A 17,390-nucleotide genomic window follows, 5' to 3' on the forward strand; every position below is an offset into this window, starting at 1 on the left:
TAAAAATGTGAACATCTAGGAGTAGTAAGTATTGGTGAGGATTTGCAGCAGTCAAAGGGGAGGATAAATTTGTTCAACTACTTTGAAAGATTATTTGGTATTATTTAGAAAAGTTTCAGATGACCATATCCTCCGACCTGGCAGTTCTCATGGGTGCATACACACATACATATATGTACACACATTAATACACACACATACCCATACATATGCACCCCACCCCTCATGCATACACATATACACAAATACACACATACATGTATGTACTTGCACTACACACATTCATGTACACACATCTGTTTACCAACACAGAAACACACATAAATGCATATATACACACATGAACGTACATAATGCTTTATATATACATATGTGTACCAGGAGACGGGTGAGAAAGGTCATATAAGAAATGTTTGGAATAATGAAAATTGGCAATAGTCCAGCTGTCGATCAACAATAGATAAATAAATTTTGGTATATTCATATAATGGAATTCATGTTGAAGTGAAAATGAATGAATTATAGCTTCATGCCAAAAAAACCCACTCACGGGTGAAAAAACAATATGGAGTGAAAAAAATCAGTTGCAGTAGAATATATGCAGTATAATTCCATCTTGATAAAGTTTGAAAACATACAAAGCTGAAGAATATACTCTTTAGGGATACATACATATGGTAAGACTATAAAGAAAAGGGGGCTTCCCTGGTGGCGCAGTGGTTGAGAGTCCTCCTGCCGATGCAGGGAACGCGGGTTCGTGCCCCGGTCCGGGAAGATCCCACGTGCCGCGGAGCGGCTGGGCCCGTGAGCCATGGCCGCTGAGCCTGCGCGTCCGGAGCCTGTGCTCCGCAACGGGAGAGGCCACAGCAGGGAGAGGCCCGCGTACTGCAAAAAAAAAAAAAAAAAATCATGAAATTTAAAATAAATATAATAATATGAACATTTAAAAAAATAAAGAAAGAAAAGGATATGAGAGATGCATAGTTCCAAATGGTGGTTCCCTCAGTGGGAAGGGAAGAGATGGGAAGGGGTACATGGGGGATGCCAGAAGTAAGGGTAATACTGATTTTCTTAAACTGAGTGATGGGAACTCCGGTGTTCTTTATATTATTATATATACTGCCTGATAAATATATCTTTATAAATAGTAGTTCTTATCTACTCGATATTTGATAATAAAAACAGTACCAGTTGGAGGAGAGAGTAACCTGGTAGAAGGTATTTAGTATACAGTTGGGGTGGGAGAAAGAATGAGAAGAGAGACACTCTTTTCTAAACCAGGGAGATAAAAATGAAAAATAGGAAAAGGAGAAGGATGGTTTTAATAATGGCACTAAAATCCTAATTCGGACAACTTGAGAACTAGATAAAAGTTGCTGAAGATTTGCCAGGTTGGGTATTGGTTTAATTATCTGATTACTTTTGTTTGTTTTAATATTTATTTACTTATTTTGGCTGCCCTGGGTCTTAGTTGCCTCATGCAGGATCTTTCGTTGCAGCATGCAGACTTTCTTAGTTGCAGCATGCGGACTTCTTAGTTGCAGCATGCTGAGTCTTAGTTGCGGCATGCATGCGAGATCTAGTTCCCCGACCAGGGATCAAACCCAGACCCCCTCCATTGGGAGTGTGGCGTCTTATCCACTGGACCACCAGGGAAGTCCCTGACTACTTTTGTTTTTAAACACCTAGAAAATCAGGCGGGCTCTTGTTTTGTAGTAGACTTAATATCCACAGAGTTGAGATGAATCATCATGTTTTGAAAACACCACAGTTTAGCAGAGAAGCAAAAGTAATGGTTTTATTTGGATTAAAGCTCTTTAGAGATTTTTTTTTTTTTTTTTTTTTTTTCGGTACGCGGGCCTCTCACTGTTGTGGCCTCTCCCTTTGCGGAGCACAGGCTCCAGATGCACAGGCTAGCGGCCATGGCTCACGGGCCCAGCCACTCCATGGTATGTGGGATCTTCCCAGACCGGGGCACGAACCCATGTCCCCTGCATCGGCAGGCGGATTCTCAACCACTGCGCCACCAGGGAAGCCCTAGAGATTTTTAAAAATTTTTTATTTATTTATTTGGTTGCGCTGGGTCTTAGTTGTGGCTCACTGGCTCCTTAGTTTTGGCACTTGGGCTCCTTAGATGCATCATGCTAACTCTTAGTTGCAGCATGCATGTGGGATCTAGTTCCCTGACCAGGGATCGAGCTTGGGACCCCTGTATTGGGAGCGTGGCGTCTTACCCACTGGACCACCAGGGAAGTCCCTCTTTAGAGATTTTTGTTGCCGCTGTCCCTTGGGTTTTCCAGCCCAGCCTTCAGATGTATTTTTTTCTGTTTTTTTTTTTTTTTTGAAGTTTGCCTTTTCTGATTGTGGAATTTGTAAGAGTAGCTGACAGTTGAAATTGGAACTCTTTTTAAAAAAAATTTTTTATTTATTTATGGCTGTGTTGGGTCTTCGTTTCTGTGCGAGGGCTTTCTCTAGTTGTGGCACTCTTCATCGTGGTGCATGGGCCTCTCACTATCGCGGCCTCTCTTGTTGCGGAGCACAGGCTCCAGATGCGCAGGCTCGATAGTTGTGGCTCACGGGCCTAGTTGCTCCATGGCATGTGGAATCTTCCCAGACCAGGGCTTGAACCCGTGTCCCTTGCATTAGCAGGCAGATTCTCAACCACTGCGCCACCAGGGAAGCCCGGATGTTTTGTTTTCTGAGCACCCATGCCTGCAACTGTGAGCTGTCCCATGTGGATGGTGGGCCCTCACGGTTCAAAAAGCGTGCCTTGCATAGGTTTTGGTAGCACAGAATTTAGCATATGCTTTCAACTCATTTATAACATAACTTAGCATGTTTTTCAATGTAATTTATTCACTAGCAGTCATCTGGCTCTGCCTTGATGCTATTTTGAGCAAGTCAGCTTAAACTCTGAGCCTCGTTTGCATTGCGAGGGGATTGCCGAGATCTTAAAGGATCCATTCAGCTTGAAAAGTTCATGATTCCATGATTGACTACTATATTTAGGGAAGATTTCCAGATGGGAAAATATGACTTTCATAAAGGGTAAATATCAGTAAAACACCGAATTCTGCATTGGGAGTGAGACCAGAAAATTTCTAGAGACAGACATCTCCCTCATGAGTGTTTTTAAAAAAGTTTTATGTTTTTTGTGTGTTTGTTTGTTTTTTTAAGATTTCACTTTTTTTAAAGAGCAGTTTTAGGTTCACAGCAAAAGTGAGAGGAAGGTACAGCGATTTCCCATATACTCCCGGCCACCACCCATGCTTAGCCTCCCCCATTGTTAACATCGCCACCAGAGCAGTACATTTGTTACAACAAATGAACCTGCGCTGACACAGCATTGTCACCCACAGTTTGTAGGTCACTTTGGGGGTTCACCTTTGGTGTTGTACTGTCTGCTGTTTTGTCTCGTGAATTTTTTTTTTTTTTTTTTTTTTTTTTGTGGTACGCAGGCCTCTCACTGTTGTGGGCTCTCCCGTTGAGGAGCACAGGCTCCGGACGCGCAGGCTCAGCGGCCATGGCTCACGGGCCCAGCCACTCCGCAGCATGTGGGATCCTCCCGGACCGGGGCACGAACCCGTGTCCCCTGCATTGGCAGGAGGACTCTCAACCACTGCGCCACCAGGGAAGCCCTGTCTCGTGAATTTTTAATCACTGTGAATCTGCATGGCACCAGGGCAGTTTGTGCTCTGTTACATATAGCATGGCAGGGACCTAGCAAAGGAGGAGGTGCAAGGTTGGCACTGGATACGTATGTGTTGTACCATCTATACAGGAGAAAGTGGCTTAGTGCTTGCTACTCAGAGTGTGATTAGGCCTGGCCCCCCCAGGAGCCATGCAGAAGCTCAGCAGAGGCCACCCCCCAACCCCAGCCCTGCTGGACAGTGCCTACATCTTAACAAGATACCCCATCATGTGTGTATCATCCCCATTCCTTTCTCTCTGTCGTCTCAGAGAGAACCTTTCACTCTTGTCTGACCTAATGCTTGAGAGCTTGAAAATTGATCTCCAGAGCTTGAAATTAGAGTCTCTGAAGCCTTTTCTGGCGGGAGAGACTCACCTGGGTTTTCTAACCTCTTCCTGAATTAACTACAGAAGTGATTCCAATGGCATTTCAGCAGCTGTCTCTTTAGAGTTGATTTCTCTCTCCTGGGGCTTGGCCAAAAGGAGGGGGAAGAAAACCTTCACAGCTTGGCTCACCTCTCAGTTCTTCATAGACGTTTTAGTTTCTAAGTTTTACTAGGTAGGAGAATTTTTCATTCTTTTGATCACTTTGCCTTTCCTGTTGCTTGTCCTTTGTAGATAGAATTGATTGAATTCTAATTTGCATCAGATACTTGAGCTCATAAATTAGCCACTAAACGCTCCTTTCTTTGCTATTTTATCTCTTGCAGTTTTCCAGTGCACTTACGAATATGTTTCTGATTCATTTTAACAGGGATCTTGCTCTCTGTTCAGGTCTTGTATTTCAAAATAAATCATATCATAGCAGAGTTTTAAAACAGACACACAAAATAATTTATTCTTAGGAAAACTTTAAAATCTTTATGCTACATAGTTGTACATATTGTCATTTTATTACTTCTCAAATTTATAACTTTTTAACCTTTACTGTAGAGAAGAACAGCTGCTACTTTACTGTAGTTGTAATAAGTATCATTTTTACTTTTACCCATGCTTGGAATGTGGCAGGTAAATAGTAAAAGCACATAGACAAGAAATCTTAGAGCCAGGTTGTATGAAAGACAACAAATGCCTAATAATATAGCTATGAAATAACCTAAAATCTCTGAGAAATGTTTTTCTTCTTTTATTGTCTATTCATTTTTAAAAGTCATATTCCATATGAAGGAGTGTGACCCTTTAAAGTAAGCAGTTTCTAACATCTACCCTTCTGAAACTCTTCCAAAAAACTGCAGAGGAAGGAACACTCCCAAGCTCATTTTCTGAGGCCAACATCACCCTGATACCAGAGCCAGACAAAAATGTCACAAAAAAAGAAAACTACTGGCCAATATCACGGATGAACATATATGTAAAACTCCTCAACAAAATACTAGCAAACTGAATCCAACAACACATTAAAAAGATCATACACCATGATCAAGTGGGATTTATCCCAGGGATGCAAGGATTTTTCAATATCTGCAAATCAATCAGTGTGATACACCACATCGACAAATTGAAGAATAAAACGAATCTGATCACCTCAATAGATGCAGAAAATGTTTGACACAATTCAACACCCATTTATGATAAAAAACCCTCCAGGGCTTCCCTGGTGGCACAGTGGTTGAGAGTCCGCCTGCCGATGCGGGGGACACGGGTTCGTGCCCCCGTCCGGGAAGATCCCACATGCCGCGGAGCGGCTGGGCCCGTGAGCCATGGCCGCTGAGCCTGTGCGTCCGGTGCCTGTGCTCTGCAATGGGAGAGGCCACAACAATGAGAGGCCCGCATACCGAAAAAAAAAAGAAAAAACCCTCCAGAAAGTGGGCATAGAGGGAACCTACCTCAACATAATAAAGGCCATATATGACAAACCCACAGCAAACATCGTTTCCAGTGGTGAAAAGCTGAAAGCATTTCCTCTAAGATCAGGAACAAGACAAGGATGTTCACGCTTGTCACTATTATTCAATATAATCTTGGAAGTCGTAGCCAGGGCAGTCAGAGAAGAAAAAGAAATAAAAGGAATCCAAATTGAAAAAGAAGTAAAACTGTCACTGTTGGCAGATGACATGATACTATACATAGAAAATCCTAAAGATGCTACTAGAAAACTACTAAAATTCATCAATGAATTTGGTAAAGTTGCAGGATACAAAATTAATGCACAGAAATCTCTTGCGTTCCTATACACTAACAATGAAAGATCAGAAAGAGAAATCAAGGACACAATCCCATTTACCATCGCATCAAAAAGAGTAAAATACCTAGGAATGAACCTACCTAAGGAGGCAAAAGACCTGTACTGAGGAAAGTACAAGATATTGATGAAAGAAACAAAAGATGACACAAAAAGATGCAGAGATATACCATGTTCTTGGACTGGAAGAATCAATATTGTAAAAATGACTGTACTACCCAAAACGATCTACAGATTCAGTGCAATCCCTATCAAATTACCAATGGCATTTTTCACAGAACTAGAGCAAACAAATCTTAAAATTTGTATGGAGACACAAAACACCCTGCATAGCCAAAGCAGTCTTGAGAAAGAAAAATGAAGCTGGAGGAATCAGGCTCCCCGACTTTATACTATACTACAAAGCTACATTAATCAAGAGAGTATGGTACTGGCACAAAAACAGAAATATAAATCAATGGAACAGGATAGAAAGCCCAGAGATAAACCCACACACCTATGGTCACCTAATCTATGAAAAGCAGGCAAGAATATACAATGGAGAAAAGACAGCCTCTTCAATAAGTGGTGCTGGGAAAACTGGACAGCTACATGTAAATGAATGAAATTACAACATTCCCTAAAACCATACTCAAAAATAAACTCAAAATGTATTAAAGACCTAAGTGTAAGGCTGGATACTATAAAACTCTTAGGGGAAAACATAGGCAGAACACTCTGACATAAATCGCAGCAAGATCTTTTTAGATCCACCTCCTAGGATAATGAAATAAAAACAAAAGTAAACAAATGGGACCTAACAAAACTTAAAAGCTTTTGCACAATAAAGAAAACCATAAACAAAATGAAAAAACAACCCTCAGAATGGGAGAAAATATTTGCAAATGAAGCAACCAACAAGGGATTAATCTCCAAAATATACAAACCGCTCATGCAGCTCCATATCAAAAAAATAAACAACCCAATCACAAAAATGGGCAGAAGATCTAAATAGACATTTCTGCAAAGAAGACATACTGACAGCTCAAAAGCACATGAAAAGATGCTCAACATCACTAATTATTAGAGAAATGCAAATCAAAACTACAATGAAGTATTACCTCACAGCAGTTGGAATGGCCATCATCAAAAAAATTTACAAACAATAAATGCTGAAGAGGATGTGGAGAAAAGGGAACCCTCCTACACTGTTGGTGGGGATGTAAATTGGTACAGCCACTATGGAGAACAGTATGGAGGTTTCTTATATGATCCAGCAACCTCACTCCTGGGTATATATCCAGAGAAAACCATAATTTGAAAAGATACATGCACCCCAGTGTTCATTGCAGCACTATTTTTTTTTTTTTTTTTTTTTTTTTTTTTTTGCGGTACGCGGGCCTCTCACTGTTGTGGCCTCTCCCGTTGCGGAGCATAGGCTCTAGATGCACAGGCTCAGTGGCCATGGCTCACGGGCCCAGCCGCTCCGCGGCATGTGGGATCTTCCTGGACCGGGGCACGAACCCGTGTCCCCTGCATTGGCAGGCGGACTGTCAACCACTGCGCCACCAGGGAAGCCCAATAAGGACCTATTGTATAGCACAGGGAACTCTACTCAATACTCTGTAAAGACCTATATGGGGAAAGAATCTAAAAAAGAGAGGATATATATATATGTGTGTGTGTGTGTGTGTGTGTATATATATATATATATATATATATACACACACACACACACACACACATATATATACATATATATATGATTCACTTTGCTGTACACCTGAAACTAACACAACATTGTAAATCAACTATACACCAATAAAAAATAAAGTAAGCAGCTTCTATCTGCTGTAAGTTTGTAACTTTCAGATGCTAATGGAACCAGTAGAAATATTTCATCTATATAAATATATGACTAAATATCACTTACAGATTTTGGTGTATACACACAATCTGTTCATAGAATTTTTTTTTTTTTTTTTTTTTTTTTTTTGTGGTATGCGGGCCTCTCACTGTTGTGGCCTCTTCCATTGTGGAGCACAGGATCCGGATGTGCAGGCCCAGCGGCCACGGCTCACGGGCCTAGCCACTCCGCAGCATGTGAGATCTTCCTGGACCGGGGCACAAACCCGTGTCCCCTGAATCGGCAGGTGGACTCTCAACCACTGTGCCACCAGGGAAGCCCTGTTCATAGAATTTTGTCTTAACTCTCGATTTTTATCTCTGCTAGTGAGTCACAAATTCCTCTGTATGCCCCCGTTTCAGCTTCTGTGCAATGTAACAAGCTATTTTAACTCTATATTATGTCTTTTGTAACCTTATAAGTTATGTAGTATTATTGTTCATTTATACCATCAATGTTTGTTTAGATTTAACCATATTTTTATCATTTGTTTGTTCTCTGTTTCTTCTCAGATCTTCCCTCTGGGATAATTACCTTTTCTTTTGAAGTATCAATATATGCTTGTTTAGAAAGACTTCTTCTGCTGGTATAACCACTTTTTTAAAATCTGAAAATGTCCTTATTTTAACAAATGGAGAGTATTGCTGTTTATTCAAATCTAGATGTCAGTGTCTTCTCTCAGCACTTTGAAGATGTTATTTCATTGTCAATTGGCCCCTAGTTCTGTGAAGTAGTTATCTCATGGTGTAATTGCCATTCCTTTTCTCTGACCGCCTGTACGATTTGTCTTTGGTGTTCTGTGGGATCATCATGTGTGTAGGTATGGGTTTTTTTTAAAAAAATTCACCTGGTTTGGGATTCTTTGTGTTCCTGAATTCAAGGATTCATGTCTCCTACTGTTTTGGACAGTTCTTAGCACTGTCTCTTTGAATATTGTCTCTGCCCAATTCCCTTCATTATTGTTTTTTAAAACTTTGATCAAATATGTGTTGGACTCATTCTGTGTTTTCATCTCTTCTCTTTTTTACATTTCTCCTCTTTTTGTTTCTCTGTGCTACATTCTGAGTAATTTCCAGGTCTGTCCCCCAGTTCACTAAATCTCTCTTCAGCTGTGTCTAAGTTGCTGTTTATTGTTTATTACATATGGTATATTGAGTTTAAAAATTTTAATTATTATATTGTTTCATTTCCAAATATTCTTTTGGCTTTTCAAATCTTTCTGACCATTTTTCATAGCCTCTTGATCCTTATTTATGTTTTCAGTCCCTTCTTTATTATTTTAAATGAATTAAACACACTTTCAAAAATGTATCCTATAATTCCAATATCTGAAGTCTTTACAGGTCTGATACTGTTTGTGTGGGTTTCTTTTTTTTTTTTACTTTTGGGGGAGGTTTCTCTTGACTCTTATTTATAATACCTTATTTCTTAGGTGTTCTGTAATTTTTAACTTTGCAGTCATGCTTGAGCATCAGGCTGTCTGGTCCAGTGTCCCTCTAAGCTCTCTGTTTCAGTGTTCCTTTAGGACCTGTGCCCTGGGCCTTCATCAGGGGTCTGGGCCATCACATTTCCTGCCTCTCTATACAGTGTATCTGAATTACAGATGGAGATACCTAAGCCACTTAAATGATAGTGGCAGCTGTCACAAGGATGAAGAATATGAAAGTTTGAGAGGATGATGGGATGCTTTTGGCACATATCAGAACTTGGTCCTCAGACACCATTTATTCATTCATTCATTTATTTATTCATTCACTTAACAGATGTTTATCGAGCTCTTAGTATATGTCACTCACTGTGCTAGGCATTGGGGAAACAGATCAACGGTTTCTGTCCTCAAGAATCTCAGAGTATAATGAGCAGACAGTTCATTTCAGTGGGGCACGATCAGGAATGTGACAGCTAGAACCTAGGGAGGGGCACTAACCCAGCTTTGGAGTATTGAGGAGGGAGGTAGTATCTGTGCTGCATCTGCAGGGCCAGTAGGAGTAACCCAGGTGGAGAGCCTGGGAAGGGCATCCCAGGCAGAGAGAGAAGAATGTGCAAAACACCAAGCCACAGAGAATCTGGGTAGCTCATTTGGCCAGAGCATAGTTGGGAAGGCGTGAGAGTGGAGCAGGGAATGATGAGAGGTGAGCCTGGAGGTAGTCTGAGGTCTGGATGTAGAAGGTCCTGTAACTAGGAAACTGCCGAACCCTCTTCCCTGGGTAGTGAGTGATGCTATCAGAGTGGTCACATCATTTCTCGTAACCAACTCTTATGGAAGAAAAAGGACATGGGCTTGGGAGTCAAGGCAGGCTTATGTGCAGATTCCAGCTCCACCTCTGTCCGGGTGATCATGGAATTGATTTAGTTACCTTCTCTGAACCTCTCTTTCTCATGTGATAAATGAGAGAGAACAGATAAGACAGGCCCGTAAGGCCTCTTCCATTTATAGTATTCTGTGGTGTTGCTAGAAAGTAAGAGAAACATGTCGGTGTGTACACGCACACACACACACACACACACGCTTAAGTAAAAGTGGTGCTCAAATATACGACTATTCGCAGGTATTATGCTGACAGTAACTGTGGCAGTTTCTGACATCCAGTTGGTGGTTTAACTTCTAACCGTGAATCGTGGCTGTTCACAGTGAGTGGATATGTGTTGATTGAGGATATTTTTATATCTGAAACAAAATGTTAGCAGTATGACTTTCATTGCCTTGCAGCTAAACTCAGCTGTTATTTTCTTTGTAGATGAGCTCCCTCTGGAACAGCACAACCTTTCTTTATCCTCCTTGGAGTTCATGCCAAGGGAAAGCACCGTGCACAGCACTGCACACGTGGCCTTAACAGAAACCGCTCCAGGGTCCCAGCAAAGCAGTTCTCTTCACGTCAGATCATCTCCATCCGCCAGTACTTTTGATACAAACTTTTTAAACCAGGGAAGATGGACCCAAAGTACAGCAGATCACAGCATCTTTGTGGCAAATTATGTGTCAGTGACGAGCAACGAGGTCGTAGATGATGATGAAATGGATAACTTTTTGCCAGAGACGTCCTGGACCACTTCCCGCGTGGTTTCTCCCATGCGCTACGTCACACTCGGTCTGCCAGGGCTGCTCAGAGAAACGTTAGACTCCGTGCCGACTCCATCGTTACCCATCATTTCTTTACAAGATGAAGACGTGACATCAGCCTGGCAAAACACAGTGCAGCAGCCAACAATGTCTGCTGAATCCCCCAATCATTTCAGTGCTTTTCGGTCAGCGTTTCCCACTTCCAAGGGCATAATTCCAACTCCTAGTAGGAACTTGGTGTTTTATCCTACTGACACTTACGGGCACATTTCAAGTAGGACTTCGCCGGAGATCATGGCTTCAGGAGCAGAGAGCGCGGAAGCCCTCCTTCTCAGCTCGCAGTATTCCGAGCCTCGACCGCCACGTGATGGCGTCACTCGGCAGCCTCCTCCCCCGTCAGGGCAGGTCTCACCGCCTCCAGACGATGCTCTGGCCGCAGGGACAGACAGATACTCTGATGTGACCACCGCTTTGGGTCGAAGTCTGGATGAAACCGTCTCTCCAGGCACACACCGCTCTGCGGCTCTGTCCCAGATGGCCCTTGCCTTTGGCAGCAGCGGTGCACCTTTGGCTTTGTTTTCAACTCCTCTTGCGTCTGGATCGTCCTCAACTCAATCAGCCGGTGTTTCATGTAACCCCTGTCTTCCCGCCAGCTCCAGTGAGGCATCAGAATTGCCTGGCCGTTCAGTGGTCCCGAGTCGTGCGGGCGACACTCACGTCTGGAGCCCGGCGTCTTCGTTCGGACCGTACACGTGGCGCGTGTCCTGCACTGCGGCGTCGCCTCGGCACGTGCTGGCAACGAGCCTCACGGAGAGGGACGTGGGATCGGGGGATGGTGCTGAGACCCTGTCCCTGACCCTCTCAGAAGCGAGCAGCACCTCTCCACTGAGCAGCGTCACGGTGGACTCCTCTGAATTTGATGAAGGCCCTCAAGAATTTCATACGCTTTTCCCCTCGAGACCGATGGTTCCCCTCTCTTCTCCATCTGTGGAAATCTCAGCAACGAGCGTCGGTATTTCAGCTGAGGGGGAACTGAGAAGTGTGATGACCGCACAGACGTACCCTCCCCAGGCCCACCTCTCTGTGCCTGTGTCACCTGACGCTGCTGCTTTTGCCTCCTCCTCTGTCGCCGAAGCTCAAGTAATGCCGTCCAGCGTGACAGCCGTGCTTTCCTCGGTCACCCCAGGTGCTCTCCTTGACTCTACTTTCCCCGTCACAGCGAACAAAAACACACCGTCGCTTGCTGTCGGAGGCCCAGGTCTTCTTACGTCTTACCGTTTGGACCTGGTGGTACAGCCTTCGCTTTTCCCTGACCGCGAACCTGCCAGTTTTTCCCACCGTGAAAGTGCAAGTATCTGGGATTTTCCATCCAGCTTTTTCTCCACTCCACCGCTGGAATTCAGCAGCTGGGTGTCTCCGTCTGCAGAAGTACTCGCTTCTCCGTCCCCGAGGTCAAGTGATCTGTCCACCTTCATTTCTCAGGCATTTTCTACCGCGGTTGAGACACTTTCGTTGACCAACTCTATCAATTCTCGGTCACCTCAGCTGTCTGTTCCCAATTCCACAAACCTTGAATTTTCTCAGCTCTGGCCAAGCTCAGACCTTCTTTTAAGCACCTTCACTTTTCTCCCTAGTTACTCTGACATGTCACCACTCTCCAGCTTTCCCTCCAGTTCTCCAAAGTTTTCTGAAGCGCCCACAGTGTCACCCACAGACGCCGAAGCCCATTTTACCTCAGCCTTCACTGCAACTACCTCCTATCTTGAGTTTTCACTCATGTCCCATGAACCTGCAGTCACCACACCCGTGCCCTCCAGTTCTGAGCCCATTCTGACTGCTGAAACTCACTTAACATCACTTTTGACTGCTGTTCCTACTACCCCCGTTTTAACTGAATCTTCTGTCTTTTCAACCCTGACACCTCCTGATGATGGCATCAGTGCGATGAACGATCCCACGTCCGTCTTACGCTCTTTCTCGGAAGTCACCCCTGTCACCACAGAGCTGGTCAGCGCTGGGTACCTGCCGTCAGCATCCTCGTTTCTTCCTGAGGTGATCCGCTCGCCTCTGCCTACAGAGGCAGATGGTGCGCGCGGCCCGTCATTCGCGCCCACAGATTTACCGAGGAGCAGCTCCACTGCACTGAGCACATCTGGTACCAGTGCTGCCCCTGAGAGCTCCGTTCACACCACCCTGAACAGCAGAACCGTGATTCAGAATCGCCACGAGGGCAGCACGGTCCTCCCCCCGCCATCCCTTCATCCCGCGAGCACCCCCGCTCCCGAAGTGACGGTTCATACTCCAGCGCTGGTCACCACCAAGTCGCCGTATGTGTGTGATATTACGGTTCCTGATGCCTATTTGATCACAACTGGTAAGGTCCTGCTTCACATCACTTCTGTTGGTTGGGGCGATCTTCCAGAGGTGTTTATACGAAACGCTCATGTGATGTATAGCATCGTGGCAAAGAGCGTAGGCTTTGGACCCAGACGAGTCCCCACTGCTTTGCCAGCTCCCATGAGTTCTCCGGACAGTTAGCCAGCTAGGCGTCTCTAAGCCTCAGTTTCCTCAGCTATTAAGCAGGGATGATGGTGGCACCTACTTCTTTGGGTTATTATAAAGATTTAAATGCATTAATGCATATAAAATATTTAACCCAGTGCCCAGCATATCAGAAGCGCCCACAAAATACCACAAATTAGTAGCAATGAAAACAAAGGAAAGATTTTTTCGCGGAGCACAGGCTCCGGACGCGCAGGCCCAGCGGCCACGGCTCACGAGACCAGCCGCTGCGCGGCATGTGGGATCTTCCCGGACCGGGGCACGAACCCGCGTCCCCTGCATCGGCAGGCGGACTCTCAACCACTGCGCCACCAGGGAAGCCCAACAAAGGGAAGATTTAAATGAGCCTTAGAAATGTTTGCTAGGATGTTTGTCTTCGGAGCCCGTAACCCATTGGATGCGTAGATGACACGATTAAAGCAAAACGCCTTCATGTTTCGTTCAAGCAGTTAGTTGGGCAAGTGTGTAAGGGCCACCGTTGCCATTTCTTACTAATTTACTGTTCTGGGACTTCCCTGGTGGCCCAGTGGTTGAGACTCCGTGCTTCTCCCGCAGGGGGCACAGGTTCGATCCCGGGTAAGGGAACTAAGATCCCACATGTCGCGCGGAGCGGCCACGAAAACAAAAAGTAATTTACTGTTGTGACTTTTCCTGGAAAAGAGGGGGCGCTCTGCTCTTCCATAGTCCTGTAAATGTCACTTGGAGCAGAGGACCGTGGAGTGGCTCGGTATCCTCTGAATTGGGTCACAGACTTCGACCTTCTCCCCAGCCTGCAGTCTGAGTCACCAGCCGACGGGCGGCAGCTTCCCTTGCAGCTGCCGGCTGCTTCAGTCACATGAAACTGCAATACCTTTGATGTCACGTCTGAACGAGTCTGGTGACCGTGGCCCCTTGATCAGACTCTCCCACTTGTTCCTCCTGAGAAGTGGCAAGTGGCGCATGAAGTCGGTGCCCTGTTCATATGTACTTAAGTACGGCATGTGGTTGATCAGTAACCTGGCTCTGTGTGTTGGTGTCGATGGGGTCGGGGGACAGAAAGGAAGCAGGGGGAGAAGGTGGCAGGAGAGGTGGAGCAGGAATGCAGGGGACGGACAGGGAAGGTGGAGGGGAGGAGGGAGGAGAGTGCGCCGGGTCTTTTTTCTCCGTGCTGAGGCCAAGGGGGGCCGTGGATCCTCTGCCTGTTCATAATGACACTGAGCCGATTTGCAGTGCTGGCCCGCAGAGCTGTGCAGGAGTACATCATTATGTCCATCAAGGAGGTGTTGAGGAGCCACTTTAACCGTGTCGTGGAGCTCAAGGTGGGTGCCTGCGGCATGGAAGTCTGGTGGGGGAGTCCGCGTCGAATGCACGTCATAACGGGAGTGGGACGTTTGCTTTCCTCTCTCCCGTGCCTTCTCCTGGTGGACACCGACTCATCCTTTGGATCTCTGCTCAAACATTGCTTCTCCAGGGAAGCCCCTTCTGACCCCAGATGAGGCCAGGTTTAGTCCATCACGGGGATGTGCTGCCGAGCTGGAACAAAGGACTCTAAGACCAGAGTTTGGGGCGATGACCTAATGATCTCGCTTCCCTTTATTTACATGGAAGGGCTTGGATTAGAGTTTAGAGTGAGTGCATATGTATGTTTCTGTACATCGGCCGAGATAGAGATAGATTTCTAGATGTTTTTTTGCTGGACGTCTGCGGGTGCCTTCTCTCTCCTGATAAGCTCAGAAAGCCCCGCTCTAGGCCTGCACCATCCCGAACGGAGCCACGAGCCACGTGTGGCTGTTGAGCATGTGAAATGGGGCTTGTTCCAAGTGAGATGTGCTGTCAGTGCAAAAGACACACCAGATTTCAAAGACTTGGTGCAAAAAGGAATGTAAAATAGCTCCATAATTTTTTGCATTGCCTACAGTTGAAATGATATGTCAGATATATTGGCTTAAGTAAAATGTTTTTAAAATTAATTTCACCTGTTTCTTTTTATATTTTTGTAATGTGGCCACTAGAAATTTAAAAATTGCATATGTGGCTCACATGATTCTTTTGGACAGCTCTACTTAGTAGAGTAAGTGCTCCTTTTTATGGGGGGGGGAAGTACAGTAAAACACCTTGAATTCTCCTTAGTTCCTTATTCAGTTCATATTATTGACTCTCCTTCTTTTTCACTGTGCTTGCTCTTGTAATTTTGTGCTGTTTTTGAGACAGTTGACAGATATGTAAGAGGCATAACTAAAATAAAATTTTAATTATCTCTGAAGCAGTACCCCTTCATTTAAAACTATTTATTTTTTTAACTTTATTATTTTCCTACTCAGTATGATTTCTTTTAAGTTTGAATTACAGTACCCTCAAATTTAATAATTATCATCTTTTGCATTTTTTATTTTTCACAGGTTTATGAACTGTTCGCTGACTTCACTTTTCTGGTAACATCTGGTCCCTTCGTTTACACAGCAATATCAGTCATAAATGTACTTATAAATAGTAAACTTGTTCGTGACCAGACTCCTTTAATCTTGGCTGTGAAACCCTCCTTCCTTATGCCAGAGTCCAGGTTCCAAGTTCAAACGGGTAAGAAAATTGAGCATAGTTGTTTTGAATTGTAAATAGAATTTCACTTTATTTTTTGTGTTTCAAAATAATTTGGAGAGGATTATGTTAAAATTTAAATTTCCCAAAACTTCATAATTATGGAGAATTTCCAGCATATACAAAAGTACAAAGAAAGTTTAATGCACTCCCAGGTACTCATTGTATGGCTTCAACAATTTTCAACTCCTGGCCACTTCTGTTACATCTACATCCCCATCGACACTCCCTCCTCTCATGTTATTTTGATATGGCATCATGTCGTCTCATTCATAAATATTTCAGCCTATGCCTCTAAAAGATAAGACCATTAAACATATATACACACACAACATATACACATACATACATATACATGCATACATACACATACATCTGTCCACAATATCATTATCACACCCCCTAAAATTAACAGTGATTCCTTAATGTCATTTAACTTTTTTTTTTTTGGCCATGCTGCACAGCATGTGGCATCTTAGTTCCCCAACCAGGGATCGAACCCATGCCTCCTGCAGCAGAAGCGTGGAGTCTTAACCACTGGATCGCCAGGGAAGTCCCCTCATTTAACTTTTTATTATGGACATTTTTAAACATATACAAAAGGGGCTTCCCTGGTGGCGCAGCGGTTGAGAGTCCGCCTGCCAATTCAGGGGACACGGGTTCGTGCCCCGGTCTGGGAAGATCCCACATGCCACGGAGCGGCTGGGCCCATGAGCCCTGGCCGCTGAGCCTGCACATCTGGAGCCTGTGCTCCACAACGGGAGAGGCCACAACAGTGAGAGGCCCACGTGTCACACACAAAAAAGGATAAAACAAACAAACAAACAAAAAAACAACCAAAAAAACATATACAAAAGTAGAGAGAATACCATATTTAGCCCACCTATGCCCATACAGACTTTAAAAATTATCAACACTTTCCCAATTTTGTTTCATCTATCTCACACAGACTTTTTTTGAGGAAACTAGAGTGTTTTAAAACAATACCAGGTATCATGTCATTTTACCCATAAATACTTAAGAATTCATCTCTAATGAATTTATTTCCATTTGAAATGTTTCAGTGTTGCATCTTTTGATGCTCCAATTATTATCTTAGGTATTTTTCCATTTTAAAATGATACAAGTCACCTTCACCTTGCATGTAGTCATTTGGTACAGTTGGCTTTCTGCATTTCCATGATACGATACATATAAATAACACATCATAGACCCTCGTACACTGTTGGTAGGAGTGTAAATTGGTGCAGCTACTATGGAAAACAGAATGAAGGTTTCTCAAAAAACTAAAAATAGAACTACCATATGATCCAGCAGTTCCACTCTTGGGTATGTATCCAAAAAAAAAAGAAAACACTAATTTGAAAAGATACATGCACCCCAGTGTTCATAGCAGCATTATTTATAGTTGGCAAGACATGGAAGCAACCCAAGTG

At 44.0% G+C, this 17,390-nt stretch overlaps 1 protein-coding gene across 2 annotated transcripts in view; it reads left to right on the forward strand.

Annotated features, from left to right (window-relative positions):
- Positions 1–17,390, forward strand: part of KIAA1549 (KIAA1549 ortholog) — a 143,952-nt gene that overhangs the window by 49,238 nt on the left and 77,324 nt on the right. For both annotated transcript variants that reach the window (XM_059074850.2, XM_067042056.1), the window contains exons 2-4: positions 10,496–13,192; positions 14,590–14,678; positions 15,759–15,936. In XM_059074850.2, the coding sequence (XP_058930833.1) occupies positions 10,496–13,192; positions 14,590–14,678; positions 15,759–15,936 (2,964 nt within the window). The remainder of the gene's footprint in view (positions 1–10,495; positions 13,193–14,589; positions 14,679–15,758; positions 15,937–17,390) is intronic.

Source organism: Kogia breviceps, chromosome 9 (assembly GCF_026419965.1).
Source record: "Kogia breviceps isolate mKogBre1 chromosome 9, mKogBre1 haplotype 1, whole genome shotgun sequence".
NCBI lineage: Eukaryota > Metazoa > Chordata > Mammalia > Artiodactyla > Physeteridae > Kogia > Kogia breviceps.